Source organism: Rhea pennata, chromosome 9 (assembly GCF_028389875.1).
Source record: "Rhea pennata isolate bPtePen1 chromosome 9, bPtePen1.pri, whole genome shotgun sequence".
In the NCBI taxonomy this organism is placed as follows: domain Eukaryota; kingdom Metazoa; phylum Chordata; class Aves; order Rheiformes; family Rheidae; genus Rhea; species Rhea pennata.
The window spans coordinates 8,819,617-8,839,829 of NC_084671.1; the positions used below are offsets into that span (position 1 = coordinate 8,819,617).

General features: G+C 36.7%; 1 protein-coding gene across 6 annotated transcripts in view; it reads left to right on the forward strand.

Moving 5' to 3' along the window:
• The window catches only part of PIK3CA (phosphatidylinositol-4,5-bisphosphate 3-kinase catalytic subunit alpha), a 46,423-nt gene extending 28,825 nt beyond the window's left edge, over nucleotides 1–17,598 (forward strand). For 3 of the 6 annotated variants that reach the window (XM_062582322.1, XM_062582320.1, XM_062582321.1), the window contains 12 exons: nucleotides 807–931; nucleotides 1,265–1,346; nucleotides 1,854–2,018; nucleotides 2,619–2,722; nucleotides 4,033–4,204; nucleotides 4,560–4,666; nucleotides 5,118–5,239; nucleotides 5,946–6,024; nucleotides 7,906–8,076; nucleotides 8,589–8,706; nucleotides 8,868–9,019; nucleotides 10,327–17,598. In XM_062582322.1, the coding sequence (XP_062438306.1) occupies nucleotides 807–931; nucleotides 1,265–1,346; nucleotides 1,854–2,018; nucleotides 2,619–2,722; nucleotides 4,033–4,204; nucleotides 4,560–4,666; nucleotides 5,118–5,239; nucleotides 5,946–6,024; nucleotides 7,906–8,076; nucleotides 8,589–8,706; nucleotides 8,868–9,019; nucleotides 10,327–10,597 (1,668 nt within the window). In that variant the 3' untranslated portion in view covers nucleotides 10,598–17,598. The remainder of the gene's footprint in view (nucleotides 1–806; nucleotides 932–1,264; nucleotides 1,347–1,853; nucleotides 2,019–2,618; nucleotides 2,723–4,032; nucleotides 4,205–4,559; nucleotides 4,667–5,117; nucleotides 5,240–5,945; nucleotides 6,025–7,905; nucleotides 8,077–8,588; nucleotides 8,707–8,867; nucleotides 9,020–10,326) is intronic. The other 3 variants (XR_009959223.1, XR_009959222.1, XR_009959224.1) reach the window with 3 other exon arrangements.
• The last annotated feature ends 2,615 nt before the right edge of the window (nucleotides 17,599–20,213 follow it).

Here is a 20,213-nt window from a genome sequence, read left to right on the forward strand (position 1 = left end):
CATCTTAAGCACCAAACTTGTTTATTACAGTTGTAGTAAAAGGAATACTAGACTCCTTAAGATTCGTGGGTTTTTTGCAACCTCTATTGGTTCTGTAGTTGCAACACTAGAAACTGCATCATATGTTACTTGTAAAACAAACAGATTACATGAACTAAGAGATGGAAGTTAGAGGAGAAATTGAACTTGGTGCAACAGGCCATGAGTAATCAAGTAGACTGAGTCTTAATCCCTGCCATAGGTTTAAGCTGGTTCTAATAAACAAAGTCTGAGATAAATTTAATTGCAGGGTGTATCAGTTCCTTTGCATGTGCTTCTTGGGGAATATCTTAAACTAATTCTGGGTAATGTTTTCCAGTCTTTCTCTTTCATTAAGTTTTCTTGTTGTGTTCTCACTTTCATTCACCTAGATTTTTCCCCTCATACTCTGCTTACCACTTCAGCAAATGTCTGCAATCTCAAAACTGAAGACAGAAGTGACCTGTTTCACTTTGTTCTACGCTTGGTGTTGTTATTCCTTAGATGTCAACTGCAACTGTTTCTCTACACAGCTGATTCAGTTGAAATATCTCTTCTTGTCCCAGTTTTGACTAAAGTGGTAGTAGAAATCAAATCCCTGTAAAAGTCTTTCATATTTCTCTCTCTTTAATATTGCAGGTCCTCACTTGTATGGGGGAAATGGCACCATAATGTTGCATGACATAGGCTATAAATGTTGCTATGCTGTTAAAATATGTCGCTTCATGTAGGTTGTATGACAACAGAATGCAATGTGTGGAGGCTAATGTACCTCTTTCTCTCTTCAGAGTAACAGAATAGCTAGAGATAATGAATTAAGAGAAAGCGACAAGGAGCAGCTGCGAGCTATATGTACACGAGATCCTCTGTCTGAAATCACTGAGCAAGAGAAGGACTTTCTTTGGAGCCACAGGTATTTAAAAGAAATAAAATAAAAAAGCCTTTTTGTCACAGTCAAACTTCACTCCAAATACTTCATGCTTGTCTTGTTCTGCTCCCTGTGTTAGCATGCAGTATTGTATGAGTTAGTTCAGAAACCCTTGGAGACAAGTTGTTGAAGTAATTTACATTTCCCCGTTGCTGTAGTCTTGCTTTACTGCATGCATCCATGTACTATGCTACCTTATGATTTTAATGGGACTCTGCAGACAAAGGAAGAAAAAGGTGCAAGACTGAAGGGATGTAGTAGATAGTTATCAAAGCAAAACTACATTTTGTACATCTAAACTTACTTTCTTTTTTACAGACACTATTGTGTAAATACACCGGAAATTCTACCCAAATTGCTTTTATCTGTTAAATGGAATTCTAGAGATGAAGTAGCCCAGGTAACACACAGCACTGAAGAAGTTTTAAGTTTGAAGAAGCTTTAAAATACATTATTTTAAAGAAAACTTTTGGAACTTATCCTTAAGTTACATGTGTATGATATCTTAAATGAAAATTTAGATGATTCAAGTTGCATGTAATTGGCTGATCAGTCTGTTTTTGTATGAAATCTTTTGTGTCTGGTCCAGAAAAGATTTGTAGTTCTTGTTCTTAAGCTCAGTCTGAGTCTCCCATTTTTCTCTTGGTCATATGTATTACTTGAATCCTTATTGTATGACTGATTAGTCAATGACAATTAAAGGTGAGATTTTATTCTTTTTATAGTGGATAAAATAACAAAGTCAATTTGCAGCTAATGCCAAGTTGTTTTAGAGGGGAATGACAAATAAGCTGCTTCTACTCCAGAGCAGTTTCTGTGTCTGATGATACCTTTTAACAGGACTGTATTATAGCTTATTCCTAATCAATGTGAACATATGACATATGCTTGGATTTCTTTTCCGCAGATGTACTGTTTGGTAAAAGATTGGCCTCCAATCAAGCCAGAGCAAGCAATGGAGCTTTTGGACTGTAATTATCCAGATCCGATGGTGCGAGCCTTTGCAGTTCGGTGTCTAGAGAAGTACTTGACAGATGACAAACTTTCACAGTACTTAATCCAGCTAGTACAGGTAATCTTAACATACTTCAGTAAATTTGATGTCTTAAACGTATCTGATAATGGCAGAGGTTTAGAAAATAAAGTAAAAGCCAAGACGTAATGAAAAAGAGTTCGCAAAAAATATCTGCAAAAAGTACTTGCACTACAGATAATGTAGCAAGAGGGGCTCTAAACATTGAAACCAAGTTCAGTGTTGTAGTGCTGTGGTTTTTGTTGTAGATATCAAAAGACGCTCAAATTCTGCAGAGGTGCAGAACAGTTGTACTAACTGGAACAGCAACTATTCCAGCTGCCTTAACGTATGGCAGAGCATGAGCATAAGCGTCCTTTTAAAGTTTTGAGCAAGCTGAGGCTAAAATACTTGCTAAGAGTAAAGGAAGCATCAGGTGGTAAGTGTCTGAAACAGGGGCGACCTATGCACTCTGTTAGCAGATATTGTTCAAATCCTAACACATGTAAATATTAAAATACCAAGGCCAGTCATTCTGGATTAGAAAACTCTGTTTAAAATACAAGTTGTATTTAACTGTCTTAATCTATATAGTGTTCATGGGAACAGTAACATCCATGGCTGATGTTTTTCTTGTTGTTTCTCTTTATCCTTGACTAGGTTCTGAAATATGAACAGTATTTAGATAATCAGCTTGTGAGATTTTTACTCAAGAAGGCACTGACCAATCAAAGGATAGGACACTTCTTCTTTTGGCATTTAAAGTAAGCATAATATCTTTCAAGTGGTGGTGGGATTCCTATAAGCTGTAAATGATGAAGTGCTGTAAAAATTGAAATTTTTGAAATATTAAATATCCCTTTTTCTGAAAGTATTACCCCTTAAGCAATAGACAACAAACTTTCTTTAAAGAGTTTGAATACATAGTTTGGTAGTGCAAGGCACCCCTTGCAATTGCAAAAAATAAGAGATAATTAAGCATGTGTATTGGATTTTTCTGTAATGGTGATTATGCTAAAAGCAAGGAGTACAACTAAGATATCTAGAAGCTTCCAGTGTTGTTGGGTATTTATATCTTTGACAAATTTCTGCTGTTTAGACTTTGGTTTTTTATGCTAGGTCTCCTGCCAGTCTGTCTTAGAAAATTATTGTTGAAACAATTATTTCTGAATTTAAGCCAAAAAAGTTATTGGAAAATACATGTTTAAAAAAATGCCCATCTGCAGACTTCTCTGTAGAAGCCTCTGTAACTTTTAATGCTTTGCAAACAGCTGAGGTCTACAGAAAGTCAAGTGATAAGAGTTTGAAAAATTACAGTTTATACATGCATATTAGAGACTTAATAGAGCTTGATAGCTATAATATGTCAAGGTTCCTTCCTTACCAAGTATAATTTGGCCTTTTGTAGTTCCTGGTGTTGACAAGTCTGAGCATAAATCAGCCTACACCTTACTGGATTGTATCTAGTCTCCTCTAAAAATGCTGTTCTAAGCTAACGTGTCATCAGGCACAGAAAAGGAAGCAAGGAATCTTTGTTGTGTTTTCTGTTCTCTACTTTTGTTAGAACTTGTCAAATGTAATAGAAGAAGCTACCTGATTAACGTGCATGTGGGGATGAATTTTGGGACTGTAGGAAGATTGAGGGTAGGTAAGAACAAGAAAGCTAAAGGGACCAGAGACTGGGATTAGCTAAATGAGACTGGGAGAAAATGAGAGTTGAGCCTTGCGTGAAGCCTTGAGCTTGAACTGAAAGCTCGGGATAAGTATGGAGTCTTTAAGAAGCACTGGTTTTGAATAAAGGCAAGTAGTACAGAAGGACAGGATGAAGCAGGAAGTAATGGACTGGGCAGTAGAAGGAAAAAGCCTGCAAACTGTGCTGAATGAGTTGGAAGGGGTCCTGAAGCCTAGTCAGTCCAGTTAAAATAAGATGAGTTGCAGGAGGTCAACATGAGTTACTTATGTGAGAAGAAAGACCCATAAGCAACCTTCAGAAAGAGGTTACAGGTATAGCTTCATTCTGGCACCTGTAAGTGGTCTTGTCTTTAAGCTATAACTGTTCTTCCTCTCTGTGTAGGTCTGAAATGCACAATAAAACTGTAAGTCAGAGGTTTGGTTTACTTCTGGAGTCCTATTGTCGAGCGTGTGGAATGTACCTAAAGCATCTGAGCAGGCAGGTGGAGGCTATGGAGAAGTTGATTAACCTCACAGATATTCTCAAGCAGGAGAAAAAAGATGAGACCCAGAAGGTATTATAAGCTGTCCACGTACCAAAACTGTTGCTCTTGAGTAGTAGGAATTACCAGAACTTTTTTCTTTGGTTAACCAGAACAGTACAAATACTGTTCACTTCAGTAGACAGTATGTTATCTTAGATAGTATGATATGTTAGAAAGCTGTAATATTTTCTGTGTGCACTTGCCATTGTCTACTTAAGGCAATAGAACTAAAGTTAATGGTGTCAATTTGAGTAATGTGTGGCTAAGTGGAGATACTTATGTTGGCACTGCACAAAACCATGCTTTAATCAAAGTTGAAATCTAATAGTTACCTTCGTTTACCTGTAACCAGGGTTCTCAAAATCTAAATGTGATTATTTATCAGGTGCAGATGAAGTTTCTTGTTGAACAGATGAGGCGACCAGATTTTATGGATGCTTTACAAGGCTTTATCTCTCCTCTTAATCCTGCTCATCAACTGGGAAATCTTCGGTATGGTCACCTTTTTTGAAATTTGTTCAGATACTTAAGTAAATACTGTCAGTACTTCCAAAAGTTAACTGAAAAAGATTTGTAGCAGATTAATTTGTAAAGAGTGAAACAGTTTTAGTGTAATGCTTTAACAGACTAGGGAGCAATACTGTTTTTCTGTAAGGTGCCATGAACTGCAGTCCTTTTTCCGTTTGTAAAAAAACACACAGCGCCAAAGGAAAATCTACAATACAACCTGGTCTTACACTGGATTTAGTAAATGAGTAGCATTGCACTTACATTTTAAATTTCAGGCTAAAAATATGTGGTTGATTGTGGGTTACTCATACATTTGTGATTTGGTACTAGTTTAAAGAGTGGGAAGGAAAAGGGAGAACCTAGTCATATTACAGAAATATAGTGTGAGAATAAAATTATGCCTATTTCATACAAATCTTATCTCTTTTGATAGGCTTGAGGAGTGCAGGATAATGTCATCTGCAAAAAGACCCCTGTGGTTGAACTGGGAAAACCCAGATATTATGTCTGAATTGTTATTTCAGAATAATGAGATAATCTTTAAAAATGGAGATGGTAAGGAGAAAGTGTATTCCAACTGCGGCATGTTTCTTTCAATACTTATTTTTCTAGCTTGCAGTCTTGTATTTTTTCTGAGCATATGAAACACATTTATTGAAGAAATCTTAAAAAATCATCTGAGCAAAGTGATTTTATTTTCCAGAAGCATGAACACACAAATATTTGTCTCAAAGGCCTGTAGAAATTGTGTATATTCCAAGATGCTTTTTGTGGGTTTTATTGGTTTTTTTGTTGTTTTTAACTTTTAAAAACCTGTTTTCAATATGCTATTTTTCATATGAAAACTATGTGAATTTTTACCGGCCTAATTTTTTTATAAGATCAGTTTATAGAGATGGGACAGGATATCATTTAATACTTTTTTCATATATGCAAATATCTTCAAAATAGTGGAACTGTATAATAATATAGCTGGTTGACATGGCAATTCCATTGTCATGTTTTTTGTATATATTTTTAAATAACATTGAAATCACTACTAAATTTATTAAAATTTAAATTTACTAAATTTACTAAACTTATATTCATTCTCAGCTATTTAGAAGCTACTTTTCTTTCTTATTTGAGAGAACAAAACCTACACTAAATTAGACGAGCCTTGTTTTCTTTAGAAATACTTTGTGGGGAGGAAAAAAGATATGATAAAGTGTTATTGTTTTCATGTTGTGGAACTTGCAATCTCTTTATTTTACTATTCCAGACTTACGTCAGGACATGCTGACACTTCAGATAATTAGAATCATGGAAAACATCTGGCAAAATCAGGGTCTTGATCTTCGGTAAGCATTCTAAAGTAATATTGTTACTAACGTTTTTTGCATTGTTTTGTTACTAGAGATTACTTCTGTTCTCCCAAGGATAATAAATGTAATGCAACAAATAGAGATGTTTGTACATGTTAAAGCAATTTGTAGAACCTTCAGATAGCAAAACTCCGTTATCTGTAAAGTAAAGGTCCTATTTGAAGAACACTTTAGAGTCATTCGGGGGGGGGGGGGGGGAGGGGATGTCCTGTATTACCAGGAAAGGCTGTAGGAGCTAACACTTAGTAGCCACTGTACTGGCTGCTGACCATATCTCTAGGATTTGCTCTGGACAAATCACCACATTCACAATCCTGCTGTTGAGCAATGACTAGAATAATTCTGCTCCTTCTTGTCCTGTGGGCCATCTTAAACACACAGCTCTCTCATGCTCTTTTGTCTCTAAAAACCCTGTAAACCTAAGCAAGCTTCACTCGTTATACTTTAGTTCTTTTACTACCTCCCTCTTGTAAACTAGCTGCAAAGCCAGTACCCTCAGTTAAAGTTCTAAGATTGGTGAGAGATCCTCAGGTTTGTAGAGGGATGCCCTCCTTGCAGTTGGAATCTTCATTTCAGTAAGCAAGGTAGGTACTATCCAGTCTTATATGCATGAAATTCCTCCTTCTTGAAATAGTCTCTGGATATAGCAGCTGCTGCAGAGTACCATTCAGTATAAACTAGTTCACTTCTGGAAAACTGAGGCTGGCTAGGTAATGCTTCCAAATGTTTGCTGTACAGTCTTTTTTTGGAGGAGGAGGAGATGTAACAAAGCTGCCTCTGCACTGTGAAACCAAGTATGTTCTACGACGCACCAAACAGTGCTCGTTCCCTGATCGTCTAGACCAAAGACCCTATTGGTCTGTTTTATCTCTTCTGCATCTGGGTGATTGCTTTGTCTCTAATATTGCAATGGGTGACAGAATTCTGGCTTTGTCCAAGAACATGGTTTGCAGAGTCACAGTGCATAGCGCCCCTCTGTCTTGAAGAACAGCCAGTTGGTCAAATCTGCAAAATTACATCCTCTCTTATCTCTGGCCACCACTGTTTTTTAGGGGGGCAGCACAGATACTCAGAAAAGAAGCTGAATGGATATGGTGTGACAGACTTTAAGTACCATTTCCCAACTGTGTCTCTGCTAAACTGAAATAAGTGTGCAGATGAGGCAGCTGGGAGTATGTGGATCTTGAGCAACCTACAGATTAACAGTGGAAAAAGAAAATGAAGATTTAGAAGTTGTGCCTCTTCCTCACTAGCAATCTCTCCTTGCTAAGGCCACTAAACAGTCTGTCTCAGTGGGCTTTTGTTAGGGTACAGAAAGTCTTACTTGCTAACAGTCCAACATTGATGCTACATGCTTAAGTATGCAGATTGGTCTCACTATTTTTCTTTGACTTCCAAATCAGACGTTTATCCCAAAATGTAATTGTAGATAGATATGTATGTACTTTTAGCACTTGAAAACTAACTGTTGTTACACCAAAGTGGAGAAGACCATGTCTATGGCCATACCAGCAATTGGCCCCACCACTAGTTAACTCACTGTGCTGGTGTTCCATAGATTCTTAGGTCTAATACAAAACCTCAATTGTTTTCTTTTTTGTCTTGGTATCACAACATGTATATTCCGGCATACCTAAAGGGATGTTTTCCTCTGTAGGAATGACACTTTCAGATGAAAAAGGAAACTTATTTTCCTCAAGACTAATGATAATACATCTACAAAACATTAAAACAGATTTTTTGTATCCTAAAATCAGTAATGGATAGCACTGATAAGGATTATTAAACACGCCTGTTCTATACTATTAACATGTTGGCTATCTTAAAACCTGCTCTGTAAAAATTAACTTCTTTCAGGATGTTGCCTTATGGTTGTTTGTCTATTGGTGACTGCGTGGGACTTATTGAGGTAGTGAGGAGCTCTCATACAATCATGCAGATTCAGTGTAAAGGAGGCTTAAAAGGCGCGTTGCAGTTCAACAGCCATACGCTACATCAGTGGCTCAAGGACAAGAACAAAGGAGAAATGTGAGTTTTTGTTTTTTTTTTCCCCTGTTCGTTTACTGTTTTTGATGGAAACATCAAGAGAACTAAAGTTCAACAAGTGGGAAATTATGACCATCTGTATTTCTACCTGCTGTTTTGTTGGTCTAATACATCTCCTTGTAGCTCTTCAAATGAGTTTGAGATTGTTTCGTGACTTCTTAGTAAAGCTATAGTTGGAGGTAGAGGAATTATTAAGATACAGCTTAAGTCTGTATTTTAGCAGTAGCTCATCAAAATGAGAACTCCTGCCTGTCTTCAAAAGAAAGACAGTTTCTTTAATGGCTGGTTGGCTCTTCTGTGATTTAACTGTAAATACTTCTGTTTTTATAGTATGCTGAATTTCTTCCTTACTTTGTGTGATTCAGTGATAAAGCTCAAACTTTTTAATTCATTGAGTGAAGATAGTTGAAGTTGGTCCCTCCCAAAAAGATGCTCTTTCTGCACTTTAGTAGTATTAGAATATCTGTAGGAAAATATCTCCTTGTTTTCAACAGGTATGATGCAGCTATTGACCTGTTTACACGTTCTTGTGCCGGCTACTGTGTTGCTACTTTTATACTGGGCATTGGTGATCGCCACAATAGTAACATCATGGTGAAAGATGATGGACAAGTAAGATACTTTTTTGCAGGAGCATAGGCTAATATCATCTCTTGCTCTATATGAGTTTATTTAAAAGATTCATCCAAATTAAAACTAAATGAACAAATTTTACTGCGATCCTGTTTAAACAAGGAATTATTAATTTTAATATATCTTTCTGTCTTTCCAAGCTGTTTCACATTGATTTTGGGCACTTCCTCGACCATAAGAAGAAAAAATTTGGTTATAAAAGAGAACGTGTGCCATTTGTCTTAACCCAAGACTTTTTAATAGTGATTAGTAAAGGAGCCCAGGAATGTACCAAAACAAGGGAGTTTGAAAGGTGAGCCTGTTTCATTAAGCATCTAACTTTAGTGTTTTGTACCTAAAATGCACTTTGGTACTGATGACCTTTAATAATTAGGCCCTTTAACTGAAAAGTATTATTTGAAGTGGGTTGTAATGGTTAGGTTGTAATTCTTTAGTTGAAGATCAGCCGTTCGCTTGTAAATCAGCAGGTGATTTTTATATAATGCTGTAGCACTTGCATAGCCTCTGTTTCATAGGACCGGTCTCACTTAGTTTTGCAAGGTCAAATGTGCAAGGTCAGCACATTTGTGAATAAAGATATGTTTTTAAAAGGCTGAACTTTTTGGTATTAATACTTAAAACAAAATCCTTTTGAGATTGTGTAACTGCACAAATTGAGGATTTTTAAGTGTCAAGCATCCTCACCAATGTCTTGCTGCATGCCAGGGAACCTTGTTGGTTACTTGACAATGCTTCTCTTTCCTGTGGCCCCTGTGATGCCAGCTCTCCAGCTGGCCTGTGCAGTTGGTGACATTCTGCAGAATGTGCTGAAAAAGGAGAATTGGAAATATTTTCTGTTGCTTTAGTCTTTTCTATTACCTGTCTTTCTAGAGATCATTTTGAGACATTCCAGTTTTAATCTTAAATTTATTATGTTGTACGGAAGAAAGGAAAGACAGTTTTTAAAATATTTCAATTGTGTTGTCTGTTTGAATGCTGCAACAAAGCTTTATTTGCATTTTTCCTTCACCTGACTTGAGTTAGTGATTTCAGCGTAAGCTTGCATTCTCACCCAGTATTGTGATACAGCAAATGCCCTGTCTTCAACATATTCTCCAGCATATCTAAGGAGCAACAGTGAAAATGCAAGCCACTGGGAGAGCTGGTAATATGGAGCCAGGAGAGGAGGAAGCGTGTCTCTGTGTGTCCGTCACTGATGGTTATTGGGGAAGAGTTATGCTTGCAGCAGGGTGTCAGGAAACTTTCTTTGAAATCTGAAGGTCCTCCAAATATCAGTAACAATAACTAAAATGGCTTTGTGAATTCCTGTGAATGTATATGTTGAACATTTGCATGAACTGCAAATGAGTATTTAGGATAGAAAGCCTGTCTTCAATTTGACTATATATTTTGTGTTAGCCTAATACTACCAAGTCTTACAGAAATTAAGATATACTAAATTGAAAGATAAGGATATCTTTTCAGCAATGTTGTAGTAGTCTTTTTAGACTAAAAATGCCAAACTTTTTAGGTCTGATTACCCTAAAACTTTTTTAGAGGGGTGAAAAAGAAATACACCTCTAATAGGACAAACTGAGTCAATTCTTCTTTCTTTTATAGGTTTCAGGAGATGTGTTATAAGGCTTATCTAGCAATTCGCCAACATGCCAATCTTTTCATAAATCTGTTCTCCATGATGCTTGGCTCAGGAATGCCAGAACTGCAGTCTTTTGATGATATTGCATATATTCGAAAGACTCTTGCATTGGACAAAACTGAGCAGGAAGCTCTTGAGTACTTCATGAAGCAAATGAATGATGCTCACCATGGTGGCTGGACAACAAAAATGGACTGGATCTTCCACACAATAAAGCAACATGCCTTGAACTGAAATGAAAGCAAAGAAAACAAGAACTAATAGCCCACTTTGGGGGTACCGCACTGTTAAAACCTGTTAGCAGCAAAGACTGGTTGCATAGGAATTGCACAAACCACGAATGGCATTAGAATTGACAGCAAGAAAGGAGTTGAACTGTTCAGACAATTGTCGGAAAATAATGTAAAACAGGGTTTCAGATAGCACTAAAATTGTACACTTCAAAAATTAAGCTTTAGTATGATGTGTGACTTCATGTTATGCCTTAAGCCCAGAAAGGTAAACTTGGAAGAAGGTTTCCTTTTTTCATTTGATAGGATAAATCAGAAAGAAAAAGAAAATAGTGCTAGAATGAGAGAGTCCATCGTATATTACCTTACATCTGGTACAACAGGTAAAAACTATGCTGGATTGAGAAGAGTGAAAAGAGAAATCAAGTGATAGTGAATATGTTTTAGATGCTGCATAGTTAGGAGAGAAGGAGTTTTAAGCTCAAAGATCTAAAAATAATGGTGGGGGACAGTGCCTTTTAAATGTGCTTGGAGGCATTAACATATATTGGGTTTAGATGACCCTTTTATTTCTGGGTCTGTCATCTGCACAGTTTCTGAAAGCAGTAGGAAATAGGCCCATTCAATATGGTGTTTCTTCTGCTCAGTGTTTCTAGGGGTGCAATTCATACCTTCACAGAGAAACTCTTGTCCCTATCATCCCCAAAAAATGACTAACCTGGAAATTGAACGGTCAGAATTGGGTTTAGTGCAACAAAGAGTTGTAGTGTTCATATTAGGTTTGCTTTAATCTAACTTGAACTGAATAGATTTTTTTCATACATGTTTTCCAGAGCCTAAAGAAAGGTGAGTTATTAAAATTATTGAAAGATTATTTTTTTATAAAGGCTATTTATATAATAGGAACTATTATTAATATATATTCTTTATTTACATGATTTGTCCCATATTCACTCTTTTAATTTTGCAGCCCAGTTCTATCTGTCCAAGACTCCCGTTTCCATTAATGTCACTGAAGGTGACCAGATATACTCCTAGGACCAAATTCAACCCTAGTGAAAGAGGACACAAGTACCGTTGAAGTAGTGGGAGACATGCCCACTAATGCCAGAGCCAAACTTGGCCTTAGTCTTTTCAAAAAAATTTGGGCAATACTCTTCAACTTACTGAAGTTATATGCTGGCTATTCAAGGAACATACGTTTAAACCCTCAATCTTTGGGTCCACCATTTCTCCTCTTTCTTCTTCCTTTGGAAGTGGTTGTTTAATCCAGTAATTAATACATTGGAAATAGCTGTTTAGATTTTCAGTATGATCAATAAGCAGTTCAACATACAGCAAACGTGTTGGCTAGCTCACAGCATGTGGAGTTACCTAACAATTTATAGCTTTGTCTGTTTTGTGTGTTTGTGTGTGTGCGTGTGTGTGTATAATATATATTTGTAAATCTAGTTGTTGTCCTCTTAACACAATATGTGTGCAATCAATTAAATTGGCACCGCTTTTTGAAACTATCTAGAGTACTGAGGATTTCAGATTGCCCTTACGCACAACTTCAGGTAGGACTGTTTTCCTAATTATTAAACAGAATTTTTTTAACTTAATGAAACCCATGATTCTGAGGGTGATGTTTACCCCAACGTTTTAAACTTGCTAGATCTGCAGCACTTGGGAGTGAATTCCAAAGGTCCGGAGCTTTCGGGGGTTCAGCTCGTCCACTTGCAAACGTACACAGGTGCCACTCAGTAAGTGCAATACCACATGTAATATAAAATGCTGACAGCTGGTGTTAGATTAGCATATAAGTATATAAATAAACTGTACGCTGTGCAGGCTGTACTGATGAGGTAGGTAATGACTGTTTGGCTTCATTTAGCAAAATGTAATATATTAAAGAAAATGTGCAATCAGTTACATTATGAAAGACTTTGGGGATAGTAAAGTTAAGACTTTGGTCTTTCAATACACTTTCAGAGTCAAGATCCTGCAGTTAATTACTGTACACACATACTTGACAGTGTTGGAGAGGGGGAAACCTGCTTTTGTGAAAATTACAAAAGTTCCAAGAATAATATGGGGAATGTGAAGTTTTATTTCCTTAGTTCTACTAAACATTTTCGAGTAGTCCAGCAGACTTCCCATTACTCCTTATTGACTGTTACATAGGCCTTTTTGTTCATACGATTTTTTTTCACTCCTGCTAACCTTAGTCATAGTTCCTAGAAGACAATTACCCTTGTATGTACTACTTTGCAGTCAACACACACTAACGTTTGAGTCTTTTAACAATATGGCTTAGTTTCAGTTAGTTTAAATTCTGTTTAGTTCAAAATCTGAAACCCTGTTGGCTGTAACTCTTTAACAGTAGAATTGTTACACAAATGCCACATCAAGTGCTATATTATCCTTATTTATCTGGTGTTGAAACAGCATTTTAGTTTCTTTATGTAAGAGACGGTCAGCCTTTTTCAATCTGGACAGAAGGATCCAATCAAATTTATTGGATCTTATGAGCCCAACTTTTTTTGTACTCAGCCCTTTCCTAGCCATTTATTCTGTAAGCATGGGTGTAAGTGTCTTTCAGTTCAAGCATATAGTGCTTTGCACCTTTTTTTGCACAAACTGAAAGGTATGGGGAATCAGGCTCTCTTTCTAAAAGTTACTGCAACTATAATACTGTGCACAAGCTGTAGAAGAAAGGAAACTTCATAATGATGTAGACATTATGATTTGGGGTAATTATAGTGTTTTTTAAAAAAAGCAGTATGAGAATATCATGGGCTTAAAGCAACTGTTCTCACTGTAACAAAGATGGGCATTTGAAAAATATGTTTCAGCAGAAAAAAAAAATTTTTTTTTTTTTTTTCAGAAAGGGAAACAAGGCATTTAAGCCTAAATACGTTCTTCTGTTACAGCAGTTTTGTGCTGATGTAACTTCGCTGAAGATAGTGGAGTTAGTAACTCAGATTGGTGTAAATGAAAGGATATGTCATCTCTTGGTTTCAGAAATGAGATCTGCTTGCAGACTGTGAAAGCACCTGTAAATGAGCTCTAGAGTTTTATAGAGATTGCTTGGAATTTAAATTTTTGATAATTTTTTTAAACTATTGACACTTAAAGGAGATTTGAAAATACTCCCTTTGTTCTGAGAGTCAGCTGCACAAAACACTAAGTTTATTTTGAGTTTGAATTGAAACTGAATACCTTCGTCCTGCAAAACCTTACAGCAGGCCAGCAAGAGTAAGGAGCCCAGGACTGGGCCATGTGTTTTATTACAAATGGTGGTTTAGTGAAATACAACTTTTTAAAAAGTAACTTTTTCAACTGTGAAGCTGTGTTTGATTTAATGACAAAACAGGCTGCTGATTAGTTTTTCATTAAAATATATTCTTTGCTTTCCTAAAGGTGGCAGAAAAGGCGCTTGTGTTGACTTACATATGCACGCTTTTCTGTTCTGAAGGAGTGCATTAGTGGTTTCTTCATAGGATAAACACACTTTCATTACTTTTTTTTTTTTTAATTAGAGCATTTAAATAAAACCAAATCAGTAGTAGTTTGGCATCTTGTGGAGGAGATATAAGCCTGCATATTAAGGGCAATGTAGAAATTACCAAGCATGTAGAAAACTTTGTATGTGATGACCCTGCTGTTGGTGTTTTGGAGTTGTTGGTTTGGGGGGGGGGGGGGGTTGGGTGTGTTTTTTTTTCCCCAACTTTCCTTTTTATATAAAATGATAAAAGCCCTATAGTGGTCAGTAGCCCATGTTTGTTAACAATTTGAAGGTATTTTCTTTGCTTTGTCATTTTATAACAAGCATGTTCCAGTATTTATGCTGAATAATTGTGAATTCCTCCTGTTTTGTATGTCTGTACAGGTTGCAGACCTGGGCTGGACCCATTCAAAAAACAATCAAAAAAGCCACTTAAAATTATTATTTTGTTGATGTCTTTGACATCTTAACAATACTTCAATTTAATGAAAATGGTGTGTTATTACAGAGGAAATTGTAACTTGCTGCTTCTAAGATTTTTTTTTTCTTAACTTCCATGTTTCTTTCTTTTGTTTTAGTTTTACTTGAATGGAAGAACCACCACACTACTTTTTTGTTGTTGTTTTTTTTTAATATTATATAGTTATGGACATTGTGTTGCAGATTGTTGAATCCCAATTTAATTTTGCAATACACCTTTCATACAAATAATGAATTTGTATCTTTTTTCATGATGAAAGTTGTCTCAGTTTAGGTAAGGCTCTATCTGTCCAAAATGATGTGTAGCTCACTACATGTGCAGTTCATCATTTGGGTTTTGTATATTTATGTTAATTAAGGAAGTCAACTGGAACCTGGATCTAAAAGGGGAGGGGGGTTGCCTGTGTGCCATAACCAAATCAATAGGTGCTCAGAAATTCTGATTTCACTTACACTGATACAACACTGACTTCATAAGAATTACTCTGAATTCACAGTAGCAGATGGAATCAGAATTAGACTGCGTATATATTAAAAGTCCCAAATAGATTCAATATAAAAGCTGTTCTCTTGACAAGAAGAATGGTTACTAGCTACCCCGTTAAGCATTTGACAATTTTGGAACCTTTCTTTATTACCTAGCCTTTTCAGCTTCCTAATTCAGGAATACTGTGATCTTGTCTATAGTTACTTTTGTTTTTAAGACTTCCAGGGCTTCTGTTGCTTGCTAAAGAAAGTTCTGTCCTCTTAAACACTTGCATAGTATAAAGGCTTATGAAACGCACCCTCGGGAAAAGCAGTTGTTCTTAATACAGTATTTGCAGTACAGTATTATTCTTGACTTCTGAGCTTTATGGGACTCGGTTTTAAAAACATGAGGTCTTCCTGTGCTAGCACTCCTAACTCAAATCCAGAATTGGATCCCTCTGTATTTTTTCCTCACCCCACCCCCAAAGGAATATGCCTGTAGGATAAGAATGACATAAAATATTTGTCAGACGAGATTATCCGAAGCAATGTCCTGCCCATACTTTGAAGTTAGCTTCGTTGTTGGTTTGTATAAACATGTCTTAAGTTTGTGTCCTTATTGTCACTTCCGTATATGATGCAATATTCAGTCAGCGTAAAGAAGGCCAAAAATACACCATTCTATCTTGACCCTCTCTGAAATTCTGGTGCTGATTCCTCAGTAGGTATAAGCTGATTTAGGAACTATTTTGTTCAGTGTAACTGTGTAAATTTAGTTAGGAACCTGTTCCAGTATTTGAATTAATTATGATTAAGCCTGGCCTAATTATATTGCTCAAGTTATAGAGAGCCTAGTGAAGTAGAAGCTAAGATTTCCTAAGAATCTTACATCTGCTATTGTCCTGTTAATCCATGAGGCTAAAACATGGATATTCATAGCTGCAATCTCATTCTGCTTTGCTTTTTTTTTTCCTTTTATGTATATTTAATTTAATAGTGTTATATATCCTGAATTATCAGCTGTCCCAGGTTGTAGAAAGTTGTCCTACTGTTTCATTTATGGAGGAGGGAAGAAAAAGGGAGGAATAGATGAGTTCTCTTTTTTGCCTTATAGTCATTATGGTCCAAATTTGTCGTGTTTTGTTGCAGAGATAAATGTATAATTTATCATCTGGGTGTATCATCCTTTTCCCTTTCCCCCTCCTACTCCTTCAGGTTTTAAATGTGAGTATTCAATATACACTACCAAAATTCACTTGCAGTCTAAGGACTTCAGTGATAATGGTAGAGAAAAGGGTTCTAAAAATAATGTAGGGCTACAGTCTGTTTCCCCAGATCCTCATGCATGAAGTTTTGAACACATTTCTGTCATTGCAACTGGTACCACAACTGCAAGAATTTTCACAGAATCGTTGAGGTAGGAAAGCACTTCTGGAACAGCCGATCGGCTGTTCAAACCTCCGTGCTCAAAGCAGCATCGACTACAGCAGGTGTGTCAGGGCCAAGTCTAGTTAAGTTTTGAGGATCCTCTAGAAAGGGGAGTTCACAACTGCTCTGGGAAACCTGTTCCAATGCTTGACCGCACTCAGTTTAAAAAAAAAAAAAAAAAAAAAACAAAAAAAAACAAACAAAAAAAAAAAACCCACACTTTAATATTTGAATGAAATTTCCTCTATTTCATTTCCCCTTGTCCTTTCACTGGACACCACTGAGAGGGGTCTTGTTCTGTTGTCTTTGCTCCCCATCATCAGGTGGGGGTAATAAGTTCCCTCTGAGCCTTCTCTTCTCCAGGCTGGTCAGTCATAGCTCTCTCAGCCTCTCCTCATATGTCATATGCTTCTGTCCCTTAATCATCTTCATGGCCCTTCACTGGATTTGCTCCAGTATGTCCATGTCTCTCTTGTACTGAGGAGCCCAGAACTGGACCCATCACTCCAGATGGGCCTCACCAGCGCTGAGGAGCAGGAAAGGATCACCTGCCCCTGCCTCCTGGTGATGCTCTTGCTAATGCAGCCTGGGATGCAGTTGGCATTTTGGATAAATAGAGCCCAGGAGGGTATAGCCTCTTGATGCCTGTATGTTATTTTGTTGAAGCTAGTGGCAGTTATGTGTCTGCATCAAGAAGGGAGAAAACACCCACAAATATTTGAAACGTCTTTTTAAAAATGAGACAATTATTTTGAGATAACCACTAATGGGGGGGGAGGGAGTGAAATGTTGCCATGTTTAGTTTGTGTCACTCTACGATAAAGTTCCTGTGGTATAATAGTTAGAAAGAAAGGCATTTTAGTAATAACGGGCCAAAAAAGTATTTAAGATACAGCAAGATGCATGTGTTGTCATATTGAGTATAGTCTTGCAGTATCCTTAAAAATAAATAAATAAATAAACAAACTGTGTATCTTTCCCTCTGCTATGCTACTCAAATAACAAAGTTTGGCCTATACCCTATGACACTTTTTGTAGTCCATGTTCATCAGAAACTGTAAAAAGTCTGCTTTTTATTTAACTTTGAAGTCTGTATCACATGCTGTTTATTAAAAAGCTACTTTTGTTTGTTTTTATCACACTTTTGAGTGTTAATGTATATACTAACAAGTAAATTAAAATAATATGGTTGGTAAACTTGTGAATTCTGAAGTGAGAATTTAAGGAGTCTTCAGTCTCAGAGGTGTGATTTGGTGTTACAGCTCTGCTTTCCAAAACATTAAAGAAAGGAAATAGAATTTACCTGCATCAGTTAATTGAGGTGGGGAAAAAAAATCAGCTAGAAATGGGATTTGCATTATTTATGGGTATAATTAATTAGGAAGCCTTAGATGCATGTGGCATTCATTCCTGAACATGCTAATCCTCAAAATAAGTAACTTTAATGTGGTCTGTAAAAGCTGTGATAAGGCAGATATTCTTGAAGAATTTCAGCTGAATGATTCAGCAGAAGCTTTAAAATCAGTCTGTTTTGTTCTTGAAAAATCTTTCATGCTTTCATCAAGGTATATTTAAAAAAAAGGTTGATTTTTTTGTTTGCTATTTTTGAAAAAATAGGAAACATTTTGGAAATTATGTATTGGCGAATATAAGACCATGTGGTTTCAGTGGAAATGCCCTAAGTTTTTCAGGGGATTTGTTGGACTCCTTTGGACTTTAACTGCTAACAAATTGTTATCATGGGAGGGATCATCACTGGATGCTTCATTTTGGTAATTATTTTGTTTTGCTTTTTATATTTTGGGGAGCTACTTTGCAGTTACTGCTGCAAGCTAGAAAGACCTCTAACTGTGGTGTGTGACTAGGATTGTAACTACAGTAAATTCTTGCATGAGCTCATTCAGCAGTTTTGAACTGCTCCTCAAGAGAAGAAAGGAGGAAAAAAAAAAAAATCTCCTGTTCAGAGGGAAGCTTGGATGTCCTGCAGAGAACGGTTACGCTAACATACTTCATGAAATGTCAGCTATTCTAGGCACAAGCTATGGAAATTTTGGCAAACAAGGACTAATATAGTGAACTTTTCTGAAGCTTGGCAGAAGCTTGCAAGTGGTCGAGTTCAGTGTGCTTATGGTAGTTTGTGTTACTGAAGAGACATTCTGCATCTCTCTACACTTGTTCAAACTTCCTAATCGGGGAGGGCATCTGAGCTAGGTGGCACAGTGCTGCTATCATCTAGCTGCAAGCGTGGGTAGTGTCAATAGTTGTGGCCGATACCAGGTGTGGCCTACTAGCCAACCAGCGATGAAGCAATGCTTCAGGATGCTCACGGATACTATAATGATAGAATTGACCCTCTAAGAAATACAATCTGACCACTAATTTGTTACCCGGGTGCCTAAGAAGTGTTGAACTTCTGCAGACAATTAGAAAAATAAGAAGAAATGTCTCCTCTACTGTCAGAAGTCAAATGTGACATTACATAGCATGTAAGAGATTATTTTAAGAGCAAGACAGGAGCTCATGTAAAAGATGTTTTGTCACATGTAAGCTACAACTGGGTCATAAGCCTCAGAGTGTGAAAAAAAACAGGATGATCTATATTAATTTGCTGTGTTCTTCCTACACTTCATTTAAAAGGTGTGAAAATGCATGAGCTAAGCTGTACATCTATGTAGTGAATTGAATTAACAAGATTCAAGCAGTTAAGACCTGTGACTTCAAGAAAATGTAAGAAATCTTGAGATAGTCCAGTTACAGAAAACATAATGTCCATAGTCATCACCTAATTTTGTTACATGGTTGTGATCAAATTAAGATTTTTTTTTTTTTTTTTTTTTTTTTTTTTTCCAGGAATGGTGGTATAAGCATGCTTACAGAGAGGGGTACTGTTAAGTCCTCTTCATTTAAAATAGCTTCTTCAAAGCTCCTGATTCAGTCTTCAAAGCAACCTCTGTTTGGCATTTATGACAGCATGATTCCCATTCCTTTCTGCCATGAGATCATCCATTTCCCAGTACAGCAATTTTCAATCAAAAGCATTCTTTCCCCAAAATCTCTCCATTACTTTTTCTCAGATTCCAGTTCCTGAACTACTCCTCTCATCCTTCCTGTCCATCCTGACAGTTTATTTCTGTTCCAGTTCTTTCAGGATCTACCCATCCTCTCACTCTTTCTCTATATCCTCATGTATCTGATGCTTGTTTCATATTGTTCAGCCTTTTAATCCCTATTTTGTCATTACATGATATATCAATCTACTTTCTCTTTTTTCCTACCCAATAACATAAAAATTCAGGTTTGTATTCAGAAGACATTTGCTGATACAAAAGCAGGTGTGGACAAGAACAGTACGCCTCCAAAAGTTTTTTTTTTTTTTTTTTTTTTTTTTCCTTTGGGAGGGGAGAGAAAGGGAATAGGGAGGGAACATGATACAAGAAGTGCCTGAGAGGTGCTGTGTTCAGCTGGAGCACTCTGAAACGTCCTGGTTCTGAATTCAGTCTGAGGACAGCCTTGCATAGAGAAACATGGGAGACTGAGTGCTGTACATGCGATGAGGACATGCAAAACAAGCATATTGGATATAGACACTTACTAAACGTTCAATGATACAACTTTTGCATGTGTGAGAAACAGATACTAAGTATTACTGTGTATTCTTGTACAAGGTTGTGTCTGAAGGGACATATTCTGTAGCAGCAAGGATTAAAATCACATAGAACTGGATCTGGAGATCATCTAGTCCAACTCCCCTGCT